This window comes from Palaemon carinicauda, chromosome 18 (genome assembly GCF_036898095.1).
Source record: "Palaemon carinicauda isolate YSFRI2023 chromosome 18, ASM3689809v2, whole genome shotgun sequence".
Lineage (NCBI taxonomy): Eukaryota > Metazoa > Arthropoda > Malacostraca > Decapoda > Palaemonidae > Palaemon > Palaemon carinicauda.
In genome coordinates this window covers 109,711,455-109,728,954 of record NC_090742.1, presented here as the reverse complement: position 1 = coordinate 109,728,954, position 17,500 = coordinate 109,711,455, and the positions used below count along the sequence as shown (strand labels likewise).

The 17,500-nt window shown below is 32.7% G+C and overlaps 1 protein-coding gene across 1 annotated transcript in view; it reads left to right on the top strand.

Moving 5' to 3' along the window:
• The first annotated feature begins 7,039 nt into the window (after positions 1–7,039).
• LOC137657482 (protein unc-13 homolog 4B-like) overlaps positions 7,040–17,500 on the top strand; it is a 48,795-nt gene continuing 38,334 nt past the window's right edge. Inside the window, exons 1-2 of the mRNA XM_068391822.1 lie at positions 7,040–7,118; positions 13,213–13,361. Coding sequence (XP_068247923.1) covers positions 7,040–7,118; positions 13,213–13,361 — 228 coding nt within the window. The remainder of the gene's footprint in view (positions 7,119–13,212; positions 13,362–17,500) is intronic.

Genomic DNA, 17,500 nt, shown 5'->3' with positions numbered 1-17,500 from the left:
GTATGTCTTTTTAAGATTACAGTCGTGAAAATACGTAAAATTGGATCCTCATTATTATCGAAAGTTGTTGGATTATCCCCCAAATAAAATTACAAAATTTTAAGAGCCAAAAAAATCTTCGTCAAAGGTACCACAATCTTTCCAAATAAACAAACTGAAGTGTAGATTGAAACATAAAAAACAATAAAAACACAAATATTGTATCAAGGAGTTTATGATTATGTAAGCTAAAAGATCAAGCACTGGAGTATCTTCAGCCATTTAGTGCATCAAAGATGACATGTAAAACTCAGGCAGGCCTAAACATTTAAGTCATAATCAGAACATCAGTTGTGCCTGAATACAATATCCAATAAATATCCAGCTCTTCTAAGAGAAGGGCACTCCTAATTCAAATCATTGTTCTCTAGTCTTGGGTGGTGCCATAGCCTCAGTACCATGGTCGTCCACTGTCTTGGGATAGAGTTCTCTTTCTTGAGGGTACACTCGGGCACACTATTCTATCTTATTTCTCAGCCTCTAGTTTTCTTAAAGTTTTTATAGCTTATATAGGAAATATTTATTTTAATGTTACTGTTCTTGAAATATTTCATTTTTCCTCATTTCCTCTCCTCCCTGTTGGAGCCCCTGGGCTTGTAGCATCCTGCTTTACCAACTAGGGTTGTAGCTTAGCAAGTAATGATAATAATAATAAGTACCATACTATAGTCATTCTAATAACAAATCGATGAAGCGATTTCTGTGATACGAATCTATAAAGCTTTTAACTATTTTATCAGACGCTAATTATTATTATCATTATTATTATTATTATTATTATTATTATTTGCTAAGCCACAACTCTAGTTGAGAAAGCAGGATGCTATAAATCCAGGGGCCCCATCAGGGAAAATAGCCCAGTGAGGAAAGGAAGCAAGGAAAAATAAAATATTTGAAGAACAGTAGCAACATTAAAATAAATATGTCCTATATAACAAAACAAGAGGTAGAGAAACCAGATAGAATAGTGTGCCCTGTGTACCCTTAAGCAATTGAACTCTTTTCTTGCATAATATCATTCATAGCATTGTGTGTCCTAGAATGATTTAGACTCTAATAGAGAATATATTGAACATCACGGTCGACATTCTCTGCTAAAGTAAGAGCCCCTTTTACCGTGTGCTCTTTAATTCTCTCTGCAGACTTCAGGAAAGTATAAAGCTATTCTCTCTTTTAGAGCTTTACCTTCTCTCAGCTACATACACATTTCCGAACATATCTCTCCCGGTCTTTGAACGGGCCTTCCTTCTTCCGGCTTATAATCCAATTTAACACGGTTTGTGCGTGTCCATTATGCAGGAAATGAATACTAAATATATATTTACTTGTAATTATAATGCTGTGAATTTTAACTTGAATCTTACAACACCGAGAGTCAGTATCATTCTGCTATGCGTCGATAAAGGTAAGTTTTTTTCGTGCGACTAGTAACACGATTAAACTTTCCAGGTGTCAAAAGAACTCCAGTTCACGCGAAGTGAACAATCCCGTTATCCCAGAAAAAGAAAAAGAAACTATTGAATTCAACAGTTACATTGACTGACTACAGACATTTGACGTTAAGCGACTATGCAGTACTAACTGATCAAAACTTCAAAACGAGTAATTGTCATTTTTTTATATTTTATTTGGGTGTGTGGTTGCGGGGGTGGAGGTCGGGGGGGGGGGCTGATTTAAAGGAACATTAATAGCAAATTGGGAACTCCACCAAAAGTCACCTTGAGGCTGGTTACCTAATAAAGATGCCAAGTGGTGAATTTTCTTTACTGCTTGTGGGGTCAGATGTGTGTAAAGTGATTTTATCATTATCTATTAGTCATATGTTCTTAGAATAATAATAATATTAATATGATACTGGTATTAATTCCAGCTTGGATTGTTCATGGGATTCAAGAACAACTAGAACAGAGTCTTAGCACGCTGAAATATATGTTTGATGTTACTATAAGATAGTATAAATAATGATACAATGTGATTATGTCGTGTTCAAAGGTGAATATCAAATTGCTCCAAGTGTGCGCTTGTCTTCCTTCCTGATGGTGGAATGAATTTACCATTTAAAAAAAAAATAACAATAATAAAAACTTCATTATGCCTCCTGTGATCCAGACAGCCCTATTTTTCGTTCTTACTGTGCTGTCTTCTGACATCACTTAAGCAACGAAGTAAATCATTTAATAATCAAGCTGTCAAATTTTTTTAAACAAAGGGGTCGCCTAAAAATTAATTGAATTGGCGTGTTGAATATTCTTTTTTTTTTATTTATTCATTTTTTTATTTTAGACATATGGATGATGTATATGCATGTATATTTGTATGCATTTATGTAACATGACGTACACTCCACACTGCATTCTCTGAACGTTTTGCGCAAACAAAGAAGACGATGAAGGAATTATAGGTATTTCCCAAAGCAAATATATCCTAATCAGGCAAAGTGGCAACTCTTGTTAAGGCGCTCTCAGATTGGTCCCCTGAAACGGTGAGATCCTACACGACGGAATCCCACACATCTTGTTTTGGGTCCCGGCGCCTCATAGTAAAAGTAAAACTCCTTCAGTAGAGCACTTCGAGTTGGCTAGTGATACTTTCCTAGTATTACTCCTGGTGTTGACTGAAGAGAGCACTTGACTTTGCCAGTGGCGCATTCCTGGTATCACTCCTAGTGTTGACTGGAAAGAGTTCCTAAGTTAAATTTTACATTTATCTGAATAGTAGAATAGTGTTCCAGTTTTTTTTTTTTTTTCGTCGCATCGTGTTAGTGTACGGAATTAAAAACCGAGTGAAAAGTTCAGCTGAATCCATTATATTTATAACTGTGAAAAAAAAAATGTCTTCTACGATAGGCTTCATCTCAAATGCATTCTCTACAATGAAGCACCAAGAAAATGGCAAGTACTCCAGAAGATCAACATCTCTTATATGCCATAGTAATATGTTATCATCATCGTCATTTTCATTATCGTCCTGCTGTGTTTCAAAGCAACAAAATCATTGACCCTTATTCGGACCCTGTCTAGGTCTAGCCCTTTTCATGTCTGGTGGAGTTTATAGTTTCTTGGAGAGTCGACTCTTGTATATTATATAGGAATTTGGAAAAGAATAAATAATTTAATCTCGAAAAAGGAGAAGAATATTGATTAAGATGCTATAAAAGAATGCCGGTACTAATTCACTGGAGAGTTATTACGGTTTGGTGTTAATTTGAAATAGAACATCGTTGATTTTACTAATGTTGGATTACAATTACAAATACTTGTGTCAATTTCTGTCCATTTTAAGGAATTGATTGGATATTTACTTTTTCGGTTTTACGAATTGTCGTTTGTGTTAGAATTACTAAATGATATTCTAACTGCTATTTTTTTTCAAGTTTTCTCCGTATAACCCCATTAAAATAAACATATATATATATATATATATATATATATATATATATATATATATATATATATCTGATTTTAATTTTGCACACAATAATGTGCTTACATAATTATATTGCACATTAACATACATTATATTTATATATATTTGTAAATATACATATAAATATAGTATTTAATACATCCATATGTATATAATTTACATTTATATATATATATATATATATATATATATATATATATATATATATATATATATATATATATATATCATCAAAATCATCATCATGATCATCAGCCGTTAGGCTACTACTCCACTGCAGAACACTGTTTATGGTCTTTCTGTATCAGTCCACCCCCGCAAACTTTCTTAGTTCGTCAATCCATCGTCTTCGCTTCCTTACCCTGCTTCTTTTACAGTCTCCAGGGACCCATTCCGTTATTCTTAATGTCCATCTATTGTCTGTCATTTTCTTTATATGTCCTGCCCGTGACTTTCTTTTTCTTACATGTTGTTAAAATATCCTCTATTTTAATTTGCTCTCGTATCCAAATTTATCTTTTTCTTTCTCTTAGTGTTATTCCCATCGTTATTTTTTCCATAGCCTTTTGAGTTGTAACTAGCTTATTTTCTAAGGCTTTAGTAATGCTCAAAGTTTCTGATGCATAAGTTAATACTTGTAGGATCATGTCATTAAATACTTTTCTTTTTAGAGAAAGTAGCATTTTATTTTCATAATCTCATTTTGTACCCCAAATGCTCTCCATCCTATGCTTATCCTTCTTTCAATTTCGGTCTTGTGTCCTGAGGAAACACTGTCTGTCTCAAGTAAGTATATTCATTAACAATCTCTAGAGGTTCGCCTATAACTCTTATTTGTTGTCTCTCTACCTTTTCATTGAACATTATATTAGTTTTACTCACATTCATTTTCAGTCCTACATTTTGCTTTCTCTATTTAAATCTATCATCTTTTGTAATTCTTCCCATGGTTCACTAAACACAACTATGTCATTTGTAAATCGGAAGTTGGTGAGGTATTCCCCATTAATATCAATTCCTACATTTTTGCAATATATATATATATATATATATATATATATATATATATATATATATATATATATATATATATACATATATATATATATATATATATATATATATATATATATATATATAACTTATCAGTTCTTGATTTAGAAAAGGAAATGGGTGGATATTATATAGGGGGATAACGAATCAACCTACGTCACTATTCTCACAATTATGACGTCTAAGCAAGCGTGACGTCATTGCCACGTATATGCGTCATCGGCATCGCTGTCAACAAAACCTTTGGTTGCCGACCACTACCGTTATGTGCTCCTTGGGATTGGCTCGTTATGAAAGACGGTTAAACAAGATTATCATGCACACAGTTGATATTGTTCAATTTGGAGTAGTATGGTAATAGAAGAACTTGGTTATTGAATCATTTTATCATTTCGTGTTTTTTTTTTTATGTCATTATTGCAAATCTATCTCATTACATACTGGAGGTCTTTCAATATTAGTCGATGCAATGATTAATTATTTACGACCCTGAGGAACGTTTTCTGTCCAACAAGCTACCTTCTGCCAGACGTACGAGATTTTGAAACATAGGTGAAAGAATCGTTTGCAGTTCCATAAATATTTCTTTGAATGTTTTTAGATATTAGAAATAGAGGGAATTAGTAAATTTCTGCTCTTTTTTTTTTTGGTGTTTTGATTGCTGTTATGCTGCTTTCAATATTTTATGAATCGCCTTCTTTAATTAATACATACATATGCCTATGTTCCAAAGAAAGACCCCGTCAGCTTTTGGGAGATATCAGAAAATGATAGATTATCTTCTGTTTTTGAGAATTTAAAAAAGTAGAAGGCATTTGTAAATTTCTGCTCTTTTGTGTTTTGATTATTATGTTTCTTATAATATTTTAACGGATATCCCTCGTCATAACTTAATCAAACCTTTGTTCCAAAGCTTATGAGAGATAACGGAAAATGATAGAAGATTATCTTCTAATGGGATTTTGAGATTATACGTCTGCGTAATAGTGTTCTTGCCATTAACATTCTCACGGTAATGTGAGCAATATAAACAGAAAATCCCAATGGCTATTATTCTATATCCAATAAAGTGACGATGAAATATTAGCCAGGAACCCAGGTAAATTAAAGGTAGATTTATCATTTTTTGTAATGATATCAAAAGTAATATATCACCATTTTATATTACGTGGAAGACAACAGAAAGACCACAAGACCTTGAAGGTCCCGTTATGTGCAAATGTTTTCCACTTTTATATACATTATTATTATTATTATTATTATTATTATTATTATTACTTGCTAAGCTACAACCCTAGTTGGAAAAGCAGGATGCTATGAGGCCATGGGCTCCAACAGGGAAAATAGCTCAGTGAGGAAATGAAAAAAAGAAAATAAAATATTTCAGGAACAGTAACAACATCAAAATAAATATCTCCTAAAAAAGAAACCACAAATATACACGGAGAGTTAAAAGGAACTTTATGGCACTCCTTTCTTTCGAATATACTGTGACTTTGACAAGAATGAGTATTCATAGAACCATGACTTAGCTTTTGTTTTGTAGTGAAACAAAGACATTTCCTTTGTATGAAGCGGAAAGACTGTGAGCAGGGAGTGTAATCATATAATTCTGGATAATAAGCACTTTTTACCCCCCCCCCCCTATGTCATTCTATCAGCGTTTTTTACATCTTTCTTATTCTAAGTTTGAGATATTTACTCAAGGTTATGGGAAATCTCAATCTTAATTGGTCTGGAAACGGTGCGTTAAGCTCATGCTATGTGCTATCACCTTGGTACTTGTTGACGTAACACACACACACACACGCACTCTCTCTCTCTCTCTCTCTCTCTCTCTCTCTCTCTCTCTCTCTCTCTCTCTAATATATATATATATATATATATATATATATATATATATATATATATATATATATATATATATCTTTCCGGTCACGCCAGTGCTATTACCAGACGTATAACTACTCTGTCTTTGCCCGTTCCTCGACTAGGGGGGTTTGGGAGGAGTACTTTGGTGAGCCGGGGTTACCCCGATAGGTACACTCGGAAACATTTAATCGCCGACAAATCTGTGCGTGAGCGTGTTTGCATATCTACTGTATCTAATTATTTAGCCGTCATTTTTAACGGGTCGCGTATACTAGTACTTGTATATAAATCATTTCTCAGAATGATAATAATGGTAAAAACATTTTTATCATTCTGAGCAATGATTAATATAACAAAGATTCAAGTACACATATGATAATGTCAGTTTACAACAAAATAAAAAATTCAAATTACATTAATTAGAACTATAAGAACGAATTTCCAATAATCGCAATAGTAGACGCTGCTCACAAAAACTCCAAGTCTTCCTACATAGTTTTTAAAACTCGTCTGCATCAGCATCCCTACACTAGAGCCATGTAGTTGGAAAGAGCTGGCTCATGCTGGTTCTAGCTAGACCGAGTCATAACCGCTCATCATAAAGAGTTGTTCATGCAAGTGGGTGTTCTAAGACGTCGCCTTTGCTATGATGACTGGAGGTCAATTGCGTACCTCAGGGCCTCAGAACGTCCGAGTTAAACCCCCGAGTTGGTTGCAGTGTCATATACGTGAGTGGTTTTAAACTTGCACTTATACGGTCTGTAGTGTTTTATGTCTAGGTCTATCTTTTTTAAACGGAGTTTGGTTCATCTGCAAAGAACCCTGACTACAGAATCATGTGTGGTGTAAAACATTTAAACGCCCAAAGCTTGAAATCGAAGTTATCGTAAATTTCAAATAACAAAGTTTAAGTTTTGTATAAAGTTGAAATATATACTTAATCTCTCATCAGTATGTTGAGGCAAATACGGAAGACATGGCATTTCCATAAAACATACAAAGAACCAACAGTCTGAGACTTGATGAGCATATAAAAAGCATTTGTCCTCATTTCTAGCTCTTTATGATTTCCAGGGTATTTCTATGCACAGAGGATTAGTTATCAAACCGATAGGTTCAACAGAAGAAAAGAAATCCTTTCCATTCGTGAAACAATTTCTTTTACAATATTTCAAGTCTTAAATATTGCCTTTATGTGATACCTGGTATGACGATCATATAATGTACGCGCGCTCACACACACATACACACACACACACACACACACACACATATATATATATATATATATATATATATATATATATATATATATATATATATATATATATATATATCATGTTCTTGTTTCATTAAAAAACTAAAAGCAAAACTCTCACGTTCTCCATCACTAAAAATACGTTAACATCATCGCCATGATTTTTGTGCGCAAGGTCTTTATGATTTTTTTTTTAAATTCTGCAAGTGTCGACCTTATTGAACAACAAATTCTTTATACAGTTTGAAAAACTCTCATCCCAAAAAATACCGGAATATAGGAAAAGTTATCACTGATCTGAGAAACAGCTTCAGGTATTTGTTACCGGGATTCTAAAGCTTGATGCCATCTGAAAAAACTATAACTGTTCCCCATATTCGATCGACAGCAAACCCTTGTCAATATATAATTATTGATAAAGTATTTCTTTATATGCTTTTGTTAAAGAGAGTTTCATTCCAAAGGAGTTTCTATGCGGAAGAAGTAGGTCTACACAAGTATGTTTTCTCTAGACCTGGAGAGAAAGTTAAAGTTTTCCCAAGTCGCGAAACGGTATATTATTCTGTTTACTGAACTCTAAATAATTACCTACGGCATATGGTTATGGTCGAAGCTGACCAATGATGGCAATAAGCGTTTTCTCTTTTAATTGTCCGTTACAGTCCTTGTACGTCTAATGGCGGTACTCGTAAACATAAGTTATGTGTCCTTCTTACAATAACTATCATGATTATTATCATCACCAATAATTTAATTATCCTTGTTATCATCATCAATAATTTGGTTATTATTATCATCATCAATAATTTGATGATTATTATTATTATCATTATCATTATTATTTATTTTCTTTTTTTCTTCTTTTAAACGGAATTGCCGTGTTATGTCTTAGAATACGCCTATTCACGAGCAATTCCAAGGGTAAACCACAAAGCTTCTAAATACCACCAAACAAACATTCTAAGGCAGGGACCACAGGGTCCAGGGCTTGTCTAAATTTTCTAAAATCTTGACGGCGACGCAATAGACCGATCCAAGGACTAGCCGTTGCAAAAACTAGGACTTGTATCGGGAACCTGACCTGCAAAGCGGGACAAAAAATTATTGGAATTTTATGAAACTCAGATTAATAAGTTACGTTATTTTCCGTCGAAGACGAAATCAACAAGGTTATTCAGTTATGAAAAACTAGTCACAGGCTCTTTTTTTAATTATAGAATATAAAATATTTTATCCCTATATGCTAACCGTGCTTATAGATGCTTTGGGTAGCCAGTTGAAATATTCGTTTGAGCAAAACCCGTTTAGCTTCGACATATTACCTGTTCAGGCAGGGTGGAATACTTACTGATATGTACGCTAAGATCCAGCAGTTGGGCAATTCAGTTGCATACATGCTTGAGCAACTCTCTCTCTCTCTCTCTCTCTCTCTCTCTCTCTCTCTCTCTCTCTCTCTCTCTCTCTCTCATATATATATATATATATATATATATATATATATATATATATATATATATATATATATATATATATATATATATATATATATATATATATATATATATATATACATATATATATATATATATATATATATATATGTGTGTGTGTGTGTGTGTATGTGTGTGTGTATGTGTGCGCTTTTAGGACAGCTCTCTAATACAATTTTCATTGAAGGCGATTGCTTAGTGGCGTCAATGTGTTTCCCAAAAGAATCCTCCAATTTTCTCAGCTTCTTTAGAATCCTAAGTGTAAGCTTTTGGTTGAAGAAATTATAACTTATTTTTCTCCATTTATTCTACCATAGTTTCTTTAACCAAATGCTTACACCTGAGTCTCTAAAGAACCCGAGACATTTGTGTTTGTGTATGCGTGTATGCAGGTATTTTAAGTATTAATCTAATACGTCTGTGTATAGAGGAATAAAACATCTAAGCAAAGAATAAAGTAGGAAAATCAAGTGAGAGAAACCAGATAGAACAAGGAAGTAATGATGATGATCTTATTCTACTCCGCCATGAGACGTGACCTGTCATCGTTAGGAAACTCTCTTTCCAAAGTTATGCCTGATGACGAGTGGGAGCAAATGGGTTGCCTGTTATTATTTGCTGCGTCTGGTTCTGGTAGAGGATGTGATACACACAAAAAAAAACACAAACACACACACGCACACATACTCACACACACATATATATACATACATATGAGAGAGAGAGAGAGAGAGAGAGAGAGAGAGAGAGAGAGAGAGAGAGAGAGAGAGAGAGAGAGAGAGAGAGAGAGAGAATTTTCCTATGGGCCTGAGATCACATGGCAGAGGATATTTGCGGTACATTTGGAAAATTGTTTATCATGAATGTTAGTGATGAGATTATATATGTATAGGTATATATATATATATATATATATATATATATATATATATATATATATGTATGTATACAGTATGTATATATGGGTCCCTGGTTAGGCTGGAGGAACGTAGAGAGTAGAGGTCCCCTTTTTTTTTTGTTTCTTTGTTGATGTCGGCTACCCCCCAAAATTGGGGGAAGTGCCTTTGGTATATGTATGTATGTATATATGTATGATAATTTTTGCACATTTAAACGTATTTTTCATATTCATATAAGCCATATATATTTTTGATACATCAATATCTGGATTCTATTAACGACTTCAGGATCAGAGCCCCCGTGGCCAAGTGGTAAGTCACTGGATCAGGTTCGAATCCCTGCCGGTCAGAAGCTGTTGTATTTGTGTGATTTTGCCTGGGGCTGTAATCACGAGGTTAAGAGAATCCAGATATTAATGTATCAAAGATATATGGCTTATTTAAATAGATATATGTATATATATATATATATATATATATATATATATATGTGTGTGTGTATGTTTATATTTATGAATGTACATATGCATATTATGTATATATATATATATATATATATATATATATATATATATATATATATATATATATATATATATAGGCCTATATATATATATGTATCTATAAATATATGTATATATACACATATATATTCATATAATTATAAGCATATATATGTATATATGCACATAAATATAGATATAGATATTCAAATATACATATTTATGTACTGTAATAGATAGATTGATAAATATGGATAGTTACAAGTTATAATATTTTTATTAATGTCACAGAGTCAAAAATGAGTTTGAGTTTATTCGGTTTTGATTCTTATTCTACATTATATATATATATATATATATATATATATATATATATATATATATATATATATATATAAATATATATATATATATATATATATATATATATATATATTTATATATATATATATATACATATATATATGTATGTATATGTATATATATTATTACGGCTGACGAATTACGCAAATTCCCGAGCTCCATAACTCACCTGATCATATTTCATAAGTTTCTTACCCTTGAAAAATAATACCCGAGCTCTGAGAATATTACGCAACTCCCAGAGGGCAATATATATGAACACTGAATATCCAAAGGTCTCTTACTAACATTCAAACTATTAAAAAACCAACCTCTTACTTCTTTTGATAGTCAGAGAATCGAGAGAAATACTGAGAAAAATATTGGTGATCGAAATAAAATGCACTTTACAAAATAAATATATTTTATAGAAAGTTCACAGCTTTTCACGAGAATTAACACTAAAAAATAAATCATTCATAATATTAAATCTGAATTAAACCTTAGACTAAGATAAAAGAAAGACATTATGAAAAAAAAATTCACAATCACTTGTTTTACTGGAAATTGATTTTTAAAAATATCTAATTTTGATAATTAAGTAGAAGAATTAACTCTTTAACACTCTTATAAACATGCAATAAGGAAATTTTAATGCACTTCACTATTTAGCCTAAATCTCACAGGGCCAATTACAAAATTTATGGTAAAAAGTACTTACATTAACACACTACACTTGAATTAACATCCAATAAGTTTACCAACATTTGAGCAACACCATACACGATATACATTGGGTAGAAATAACTTATTCACGTTTTAGAGGACACACACTTGAGAGGAGAGAGGGCAGGCGCTGTGGCTCTTTTAAAGGGATAGGCTGGATCTCTTCTGCTGCTTATTCATTCCTATGAGCTATATGTATTGACTTAATTCATCTAGAAAATTTGAATAGATCATTCTCGTAGTGGGGTCGGTATGGCTCTAGTGGCTTAAGGTTGCCAGCAGAGTAATTTGAAGAAGGGGTACTAACCTTGCATGCGAGGCAACCCTCTCTCAGCTAACTCCCTCCATCTACCTCTCTTGACAATAAAAAGAAGTGTAAATCTAATTAGAGAATTTTAATGCACTTTCTAACCACGTGCGAACATAACAAATGACGTAATCCCTCGTGCTCATACCTCGTGTGTATCATACAGCATACCTAAACGAGTTATATAAGACTTCGTAACAAAACTACATGAAATTAAAAAGTTAATTCTTAAAAAAAAACGTAATTTTACATATACTGAATAGAATGAAAATACAATTGAATGAATGACGAAAGTCTTATGTAATTTACATACATTACTTAAATCTACGAGAGTGGAACACACCTTACGAGCTGGCTATACATATCTTAAATACACAAATTAAATACATGATTAAAATATTCATTCTTATGCTAGACCAGCTTTTTAAGAATGTATATTAAAAGATTAAAAAGATAATCCTTCTAGAACTGTACAACAATAACAATAGTGTATCATCACATTAATTGATAATTGGTTTTTTTTATATCCTGCTTAACACTGTTCTACATCTTAATGCATTAGATAGCTCCAAATATATTCTGAATGAAGTGTTTTAAAATATACCCGTAGTTTGTAGAGAATAAATTACCCAAAGTAATCTTTTTAAAGAACGTTCCTTTGGTTATTTTCAATGAAGATAAAGTAATTTGTGTTTTTTTCCTCCGGTACCTCGCAAGAACATAAATTTGGAAATGCGTTTAAACAATTTTTTTTACTTCTGGATTCAGGCTGATTAGCTGGTGTCAACGTCATCTGGAAAAATGTCATTGTGATGAAGATTGTGTCCGAAAAACACATAATTAAGAGCAGAACTAGCTTGATTACATGTAGTCTATTGACCTGTATGTTCAAGTACTTAAAGATGCTTGTTATCGTAATATTTTATGCACTATTTCGTGTTTTCAAACTCGGGATTTAATATTATTGTCGAAGTGTTCAGAGAATTGAAAAAGTTTTCTGTAATTATCTTAAGGTAAAAGAAAAATGAAATTAAAGATGCATATTTCGCATTCTTTTGTTAAAAATTAAATGATAGAACTATGTTTTACATTATTTATTACAAAATTGCACGAAAGGGAAAAAAACTTGGTTACATATATGAAAAGATTAAATTGTAGAATCAAAAGCTTCTCTGTCTGTCTGTCTGTCTGGAATCAGATTATGATAGATGTATAAAAACATAAGCAGCCGTTCCACATATCCAATTGTTCAGTTTCACCCGGATTAATTTTACAATTTTCATCTCTCTTTCTACAGACAGTACCACCGAGGCTGACCTTGACTCACAGGAGCAAAACGAGAGCATTTTCTACATTTCTCAGCCTGCTAGTGACGTCACACTGTTGCCAGATGCCGTGGAGAACATTTCGGAGCCCAAACCACCATCGCCGGTCATGGATGATCAGGTAATGCAAACCTTAATTGCTCTATTTATCTCTCTTCAGTATTTAAACGTTTAATAGCAAATTATAAGAAAATTAAATGAATCTATTTCAAAGAGGACCTTCTGTTTCATAAGAAGTCTGATTAATGGTATGGCCTACTTGGCTAGAAAGGGCTGCAATTCATAGCTCTGGTACCCATGAGAGAGAGAGAGAGAGAGAGAGAGAGAGAGAGAGAGAGAGAGAGAGAGAGAGAGGATGGTAATAGTATTGGTAATGAGATATATAGACGAAAAGCACCTTCTCATTTCAAGTGCTACAAACGACTCAAACATAGAAGTAGTATTTATATCAAGGTCTTCACCGATCCAAATTCTCGATGTTTTGCAAAGAAATAGTAAATTAAGAGAGAGAGAGAGAGAGAGAGAGAGAGAGATAGAGAGAGAGAGAGAGAGAGATTAAGGAGGAACATTGAAGGTCTCTAGTCTAGAGGCTATTTCCGTGAGCAGCGAGTTCAAGGCTATACGTCTTCAGCTTGTTTTATGAAGTTCCCCCACGTGTCATGTAAGCTAGAACGAGTATGCTCATGTAGGCGGAAAAAAAAAAATTGAAAGTTTGGGTTATGTTTGAAGAAATGCCGCATGGTGAAGTCACAGTTCATTTGATTTTGTTGTTGAGAAAGTCGAAATTATTTTCGTTGCAATATTTATCTGTTATCTTATTAATTTGACTTTATCTAATTTTTCTTTGCACTATATATTCCATATTTCATTCTTTAATCTTCATTTTCTCTATTCCGCAATATCCCTTTTGAGGCCTTTTGGTGTGCAACGTTCTGTTCTTTCCATTATGGTTGCAGCTTTTTATGTATTAGTAATGATAATAATAACAACAGGATTGGACCGCAAGTGAAGTATGCAAGATACCGGTCTAAGGACTCTAATAAGATGATTACTCCTAATATGTACCTAAGGGCGCCCGCACCATGATGTCATCTCCTTATGACATTCATCCCGTGATATTCCAAAGGCTAATGGCATCAAGTCCTGCTCGTTACCTCCATTGGATAAACATGTCTGAGCATATACATGTTTGAGTAATGGCCTCTTTTGACTTAACTTCAGACGGTAGATGAATAAATGAAATATAGGTTAAGCTGCAAAGTATATGTATTCCAATTATAGCTTGTTACAAATACATTGACAAAACTTTACAATCTGTTTTTAAAAATGCGCTGTGGAAAATTATAGTCATGAACTTATGGAATAGATGTTAAGTCATACTAGCCTCCTGGCTAGTACAGTGGTAACGTGTTCGCCTAGCAGTCACGTGGCAGCAGATCCATCTCAGCCTAGGACTGTGAGTTTAAGCTGTGTACTGGTGAGGCCATTGTTGTGGTTGGGACCACAGTGAAGGATTGGGCTTGCCCGGCTGACGTTCTTGTGAGTATCTACTTTGATGAAACTGGAACCGAATCCAGACACCTTTACGTGCTAAGTTAAACGTCACCCGGACGTAAAGAATGTTTTTAAGAAATATTAGTATGCATATAGAAGACTTTTTTATCAGTAGCTCATTACGAACATACAAAACATTTGTACATAGAATGGATAAGGAACTTGTATGAATAAAGATCTTCTAGGACAAGCCAAGCAACTCTATATTTGGCATCTTGACTCCTTCTTAAGGTTTTCTCAAGGCCAGTACAGACACCTTCCTCCATCCGTTTACTCCCCATGACGGATAGATGGATTCCAATCGTGTTGAAACACTTCAGGGTGTCTCAATCTGTTACGAAACGAAGTATATCATCCCTAGCTAATAAAGAGCAAGTGTCATATATATATATATATATATATATATATATATATATATATATATATATATATATATATATATATATATATTTATTTATTTATTCATATATATATATATATATATTATATATATATATGTATGTATATATATATATATATATATATATATATATATATATATATATATATATATATATGTATATATATATATATATATATATATAAATATAATATATGTATATATAATATGTGTGTGAGTGTGTGGTTGTTTGTTTGGGTTTCTTTCCAGTCACGCTCAGCAGAATTACCGAGAAGAGTTGAGAAGTAGTCATACACTGGTGAGAGGGGGTATCCCGAGAGGAAAGGGAGAGGAAGAAGTGGGAAGGAGTCTATCTGCGTGTGCATATTGACGGGTCACATACACTAGTATTAGAAATATCTCAAGAGTGAATAAACATTACAGTAAAATGGGGCTGATGCTAGATGGCAAGATAATAAAAAATGATAAAAATAAATTATTTAACATAGTTATTATCGATGTAAGTGAAGTTTGCAGAATTACATTTCTTTAATAATGAAGCATCCCAATAAATTTGAAAACTATTACAGGTGTATTTTTCGTAGCCAAATTTAGTTAAAGGAAAAATTTACAGAGATAAAAAACTACATTTTGAGAGAACTTCAGTTTTCAATTTCACAAGAACGAAGTAAAATAAAATACAACGAGAAGTACTGTTAGGTAGGTGTAGTAATGATTATAGATATGATAAAAGTTTTACGAATTAAATGGTGTGGGCACGTGTTGAGGATGAATGATGGGGAGGGAGTGAGTAGGGATGCGGAGGAACTTTTTAGGGGGAGATACTTGAGAGGGAGACAGAGAATTAGATGGCGAGATAAGGTGATAAACGTTTTAGTGGAAGAGGATGCCTTTGATAGAAGGTATTGGAGAAAGTGCATCAGGTAACCGACCCCTTGACGTAGGAATAATGGTGATAAAGAAGATATATAAGAATTATAACTTATAAATCAAATGATTAAAATTAGGCCCATAACAAGTAATAAATATGAGTCGAGAAATAAAGATTCCCAAGTTACATAAACTGCAGAAGTAAATCAGTGAATATACAAAAAACTGTGCTGGCTTTTGGGGAAGGACGGTCCATGAGGCACGGTTGGGGTCAGAATGCAAATGGACGCTAATTGGAAAGTAAATCACGATCAAAGACCGACGTCAATTTTCAGCATCAGTCCCTGGAAGATTGAATGAATGGTAAAGACCAGACGATAAATTGAAATGATTGAAATATCTTTATCTTTATTTTCCTGTTTGTTGATTGAAATATTGATCTTGGAAAAATACTTGATCATTGTTGCAGGTGACATAGGAAAAAAATAGGATGGAAAGAAAATATATTTTAAGAGATTTAATCTTGTGTATACATATTCTATTATTGGAATTTACAATTGACAATATATATATATATATATATATATATACATATCTATATATATATATATATATACATATATATACATATATTTATGTATATATATATATGTATATATGTGTATATATATATATATATATATATATATATATATATATATATATATATATATATATATGTATATATATACATATATATACATATATATATATATATATATATATATATATATATATATATCGAGATCCATTGAAATGACGACCACATGCCACAGTTGGAAGCTGTAGTTAACCAACTTGAGTTATAACACGATTTAGAATCAAATACGGACACTATATGTTTTCATAAACACTTATGTGATGGTTTTTAGGGAAAAAATCTTTCAGCATGGATCTAAAGTAAATTAGAGAGAGAGAGAGAGAGAGAGAGAGAGAGAGAGAGAGAGAGAGAGAGAGAGAGAGAGAGAGAGAGATTCTACATAAACCACAATTTTAAGTTTCGGTTCCACAATCACCAGCTGCTCTCAGAAATGAAATCTTTTTCCCCTCAATTATATGAGACGATGTCCTGGAAACCTAAATTACCTATTGTTCCTTGTCACTGACATTGTCATTACTATTTCTGTTGCCAAATAGCGCAGTTTCTTGCTTTTACCTTCGCTGAGATTGCATCTTAAGGCTGAGTATGTTTACGATGCGTCATAAGTGGAAAGTATAATTTGCCTTGTTTGAATGTTTTAATCTGTCGCTCTTATGTAAGTAACTGTTGGTAACATAAACACAATGAAGTGGGAAAGGAGATGGAAGCTTGGAGTAATCAGAAATGTATATTTTTCTGCTAATTCCCCTCCAATCTAATCTATTTTATGAATATAGGATTAGTTAAGTGTTTGTGT